The sequence below is a fragment of the Apium graveolens genome, unplaced genomic scaffold, assembly GCF_009905375.1.
Source record: "Apium graveolens cultivar Ventura unplaced genomic scaffold, ASM990537v1 ctg7509, whole genome shotgun sequence".
Classification (NCBI taxonomy): Eukaryota; Viridiplantae; Streptophyta; class Magnoliopsida; order Apiales; family Apiaceae; genus Apium; species Apium graveolens.
In genome coordinates, this window is record NW_027420385.1 from 74,968 (window position 1) to 80,113 (window position 5,146).

General features: G+C 32.9%; 1 protein-coding gene across 1 annotated transcript; it reads left to right on the forward strand.

Annotated features, from left to right (window-relative positions):
• Positions 1 to 252: 252 nt before the first annotated feature.
• Positions 253 to 1,655, forward strand: LOC141704171 (putative clathrin assembly protein At4g40080). The gene has a single exon (XM_074507480.1). The coding sequence runs from the start codon at positions 510 to 512 to the stop codon at positions 1,563 to 1,565; it is 1,056 nt and encodes a 351-aa protein (XP_074363581.1). The 5' UTR covers positions 253 to 509; the 3' UTR covers positions 1,566 to 1,655.
• Positions 1,656 to 5,146: the final 3,491 nt, after the last annotated feature.

Below are 5,146 nucleotides of genomic sequence, written 5' to 3' on the forward strand. Positions count from 1 at the left end.
GAGTTGTTTTAGAGTCGTCATTGTCCACAACATCATGTAATTTTTTTTTTGTCAAGAAAACATCATGTAATAGCTTGTAGACATTTTCTTAAAGTATCATGTAAAAGCTTGTAGACTTTTTCTTAAAGCTGTACTGTAATATGTAGCCATTGTGATGTCATTCCCACCACCAATAATCTTATCCGCCTATTAATAATTCGAAACTGACGTTTCCTTAAGACATTGTGTGTCACATTTTATAACTAATGTTTCATTTCCGTAATCTTTTCAATATCAATGTTCATTCTTAATCCAATGTTTAATTACCATTCAAATAATTTTCTGAGGTTTAAAGATTTGTCGATGGAACATTTAAAAACTAAAAAGTGTGTTCAGTTTGTCAAAGCTAGGTGTATTTGAATATTAACACCTTTCGTTGCTCTCTCTCTCTCTTGCTATCTGAGAGAGACAAAACACAGGTGAAGTTGTCTGTTGTAATCCTCCCAATATTTATACATCTGTTTACTTACATGGGGAGGATAACGATATTCCGGGATATGATCGGAGTTATAAAAGACAAGGCATCACTCTCCAAAGCAACCATACTATCCAAATCAAATCTCCACCTCGCTGTCTTACGTGCCACCTCACACGCGCCGTCAACCACCCCACAAGACCACCATCTCTCCACCCTCTTATCCGCCGGTGATGGTTCACGCGCCACCGCATCAACCCTTATTGAATCACTCATGGACCGCCTCCACCGCACCGGAAACTCTATAGTTGCCCTCAAGTGTCTCCTTACCATTCACCACATAATCAAACGTGGACCCTTCATCCTCCAAGACCAACTCTCTATTTTTCCGGCCACCGGCGGCCACAACTACCTCAAACTCTCCGGATTCCGTGACGGAACCACCGCAACAACATGGCTACTCTCGGCTTACGTCAGGTGGTACGCGCGGTACTTAGAAACCCTAATATCAACATCTAGGGTTTTAGGGTTTTTTCTAGGTTCATGTTTGAGCAAAGTTGAGAAAGAAAAACAAGTAGATGGTGTTTCATCAATGATGAACGATGATTTAATCCGAGACGTTGATTCATTGATCCTAGTTATCGAAGAATTTTGCAAAGTACCTGATGGATCGCTCTCACTTGAAGGTAACAAATTATTGCATGAGCTTGTAGGGTTAGTAGAAAATGATTATTTATTATGTGTGAATGAAATTATATTTCGACTCAGTGAGTTCAAGGAGAGACTGGGTCACTTGAGCTTTGGTGAATCGTTCGAGTTGGTTTGCATATTGAAAAGATTGAATGAGTGTAAGGAGAGGTTGTTAGGGTCATTTATTATTACAGAGCAATCAATGGGTGGGACGTTGTGGAGTTTGATTGAGGAGTTAGAGAGTAGAGTTGGAATGAAAGAGGAGGGTAAATTCTTGACCAAGGAAAATAAGGAGAGGTATACTGAGTCAGCTCGTTTTGGAGAGCGAGTTCTGACGTCTAGCGACTCGGTCAAATTCTCATCATCCAGGTTTAGCTTCAACAGAAGAAATTCTTTCAATCTGTTAGACTCGACAGTATGAAATTATTGATCTGGGATTTGTTTTATATTTTGTACATTTCAACAAAATTTATTAAGATGCATGCACATGCAATGCTTTAATTTGCAAGAATTATAATCCGTTATAATTGATCCCATACATACATAACGTGCAGAGATCGGAAAATTTAAGTCTTCAAAGTCTCATGTCTATTGTCGTAATATAAAATGAGACTGTGATCCTGATAGTAACTGTCCTGTTATTGTAAATACAAATCTTTAAGTTGCAAAGTCATGCATACGCAGAGATGATAGGTATCTCTAGCATAAAAGAAATGATAATGACTATAAAAATGTATTTTTGGTGCTGATGGAGAGATATTCTTATTTTTTACTTTATTCTTATTTTTTTTAAAATATTCGTAAACAATAATAGGAATTGGAATTTACAGAGAGAGCAACAATAAAAACGATCTGAAATATTCAGAAGGGGGTTTGGTGTAACTTTCATACGTGTATCTTGACTTTAAAACACTCGAGAAACAATCGCATGTGTTTTTAAAGTGTACAATTGTTGACCAACCTAAGCCAGTGGGCCACTAGCTATTAATATAATCTAGAGATATTTATCCGTGCGCTACGCTAGCAAAAAAAATTAATTTTATTATTTTTTATGATTAGCACCAAATAAATTATTTTACCATTTTTTATATAATTTAAATATTTTATTTTTCGCTAGAAATCATGGTGTTGAGTTTAGGTAAAAGTATCTCAAATAATATTGACACGAATAGTTGCGATATGATGTTAGTTTTATTTTTTTATTGCTAATATATAAGAGAAAAACAAAAATTTCAAATTAGACAATAGCATAAATTACTTAATGTGGTTTAATTTTATGAAAAAAAAGTATAGATACCAAATTGTGGTCAAATTGAAATACAATTGACACATCTCCTATTCTTTTATCAGGCACCAAAAAGTGTCGATTATTATTTTTACTACAACTACAGAGTAACTATCACTTGAATAAAAAACGGAGGTATTATTGTTATTCACCGGGTCCATTTTGTTACTTCCTCCTCTATATGCACATTTACATTATTGATTTTTTTTTTCACATATGGTATTACATATGATACTTCTGTGTATATCTTTAAGTTTGTTGAACATTAGTGATTAGTGATGAGTGATTAAGTAATTGTTCGAATCTAATTTTATTCATCCATGCATGTTCTTCATATCATAAAATTAAATAACTATTAAGTAAACATATAATGATTTAACATTTATAGATGAAATGAATTATATTTAAAACTTGGGGATTGAGTTTGAGTTGATAGAACATTTTGTATCAAATGTTACAGTAATGCATTTGAGCAATCCATACTGTAGCGACTGAGAATTTCGCGACGTGATTAAGTGAATAAAGTATAATTCTGTGTTATAATTATAAATTATGTGTTAAATGAATTTTGTTGGTTAATTGTCTTTATTGTATATTAGTAACTGGGAACGTTAAATGACCGTTCCAGTTTGATGAGTCAGCTACGCGTGCTAGCAAAAATTTTTTTTATTAATTTTTACGATTCGCACCAGATAAATATTTTTACCATTTTTTTACCATTTGAATAGTTTGTTTTTCACTGAAATATAATGGTGTTGAATTTAGGTAAAAGTCTGTCAAATAATATTGCCATGAATAGTTATACGTTAGTTAAAATACGTTAATTATAGAATTGTTTGATTTTAATTAAAATACGTTAATAGAGTATTTATATTTCCATACAATTTATAAGGAAAAGTATAATATGAATTTAACATTTAAAATTAGGTTTTTAGGATGGACAAAATAGTTGAATAATACACAAAACATATTCCAAAAACAAAAAGAAAAAGCAAATCAGCATAGCTCATTTACAATTCATACACTCTCTCTTTCAATTTGAAACAGACAAAACTCACTTACAATTCACAATTAATACACTCTCTCTTTCAATTTGAACCTGATTCAAAGAATTTATGTTTAGAGCTTAAAGTGTTGCATTCAGTACAATAACTAATCCATACCATTTCATCGGGGATACTCATTCCGAAAGAAGTAAGTTGTTCAATTCTCTTTTACATATTCTCATTGTTAGAATAAGAATTTGATGTTCGATTGATCGTTGAATGTAAATTGATGCAGAAATGGATCTAAAAGAAGTTCAGATATGTTTTGTTTGTACAAATATGGGTGACTTTTACAGAAAGGGGGAATTGGTATGTATTAGAATGTAACTCTGTACTTTGTTAAAGTTCAATTGCTCATTATGTGATAATTGTAATTGCTATATATTAGAGTATCTGTTTTGCTTACTTTGTTCAAATTATGCAGTTTTTGCCATTGCCATTTTATGTAAACTATAGGAGTCACCTCCCTGGTGAGGTTAAGTTGTTAGGACCCTTGAATATTATTTGGACGGGAAAATATCTGAGAAACTCTAAGAGCATCCAAAATCTATCTAATATGATGAATTTCTACTTAATGAAGCCCTACCACATGGTTCTACTGGAATATGAAGGAGGAGCGCAGTTCAAATTTCAAGTATATAATCCGTATGCGCTGGAAATGAAATATACAAAAGTGGCATGGGATTCTGACTTAACCTGGACTGATACCGAGCTAGAAAGACTGAGTACCACTTTTTGTTATAATGCTACAACTAATTTCTACACTGTTCAGCACATACTTATTGAAGACAAACATTTGTTGGGCACATCATTCACAGAGGTAACAAATAGACGTCCATATCTCAAAATTTATTTTAAAACATTGTCATTTTTTTAATGTGTTGTCTCTAATAGTTTTGTTCCTTCTAGGTTATCAATTCAGATACTTGCGACAAATTGGGGTTATGTGAAAAGTCTCCAATCATTACATTTTATTTTGAGGATCAAGAATGGCCTATACATGTAAAATGGGTTCCTGACGCAGTCCTTTTTACTAATGAGTGGAATTGGTTCATTCGAGATACACAAATTAAAATTGGTGATACCATTGCTCTCTACCATATTGACGAAGCACTGAAGTTTAACATATGTGTTTTTGATGAATCTGTCATTCCAAAAGATGGAACTTATGGAGGTATCTTGTCATTAACAGCTTCTATTTAAATACCTGAGATTTTGAAATTGTTTCCCATGTTGCATTTTAACAGGTGAGACAGATGATGTTCAACATTATGCCAAGTTTTTTTAGGTTATTACAGATCATACGTTACAGTTCGGGAACTGTTATTGTACTTTGTTCTTGTTTTATAAGGAGTCAATCACTAAAATGAGTTCTTGCAGTAATTTATAACCTTACTATGCAGGAAGTACCACATGTGTTTTACTGTCATCATGGTACAAAACTTGTCAATAACTTAAAGATTTTTCTCGGTGGTGGGATGAGTCCAAAATTTAAATTATGTTTTACGGAGAAGAAGATTTATGGGATGAATCAGTTTTTACGGAAGTATGTTGTACGTGAGGGTTATATTATGTTTTTTAAATATTACGGTAATTCAGACTTTTAGATTTCTGTTTATGATACGGCATGGATGAATCACCCTCGTCATTGTTGTGGAACATACCATTTTG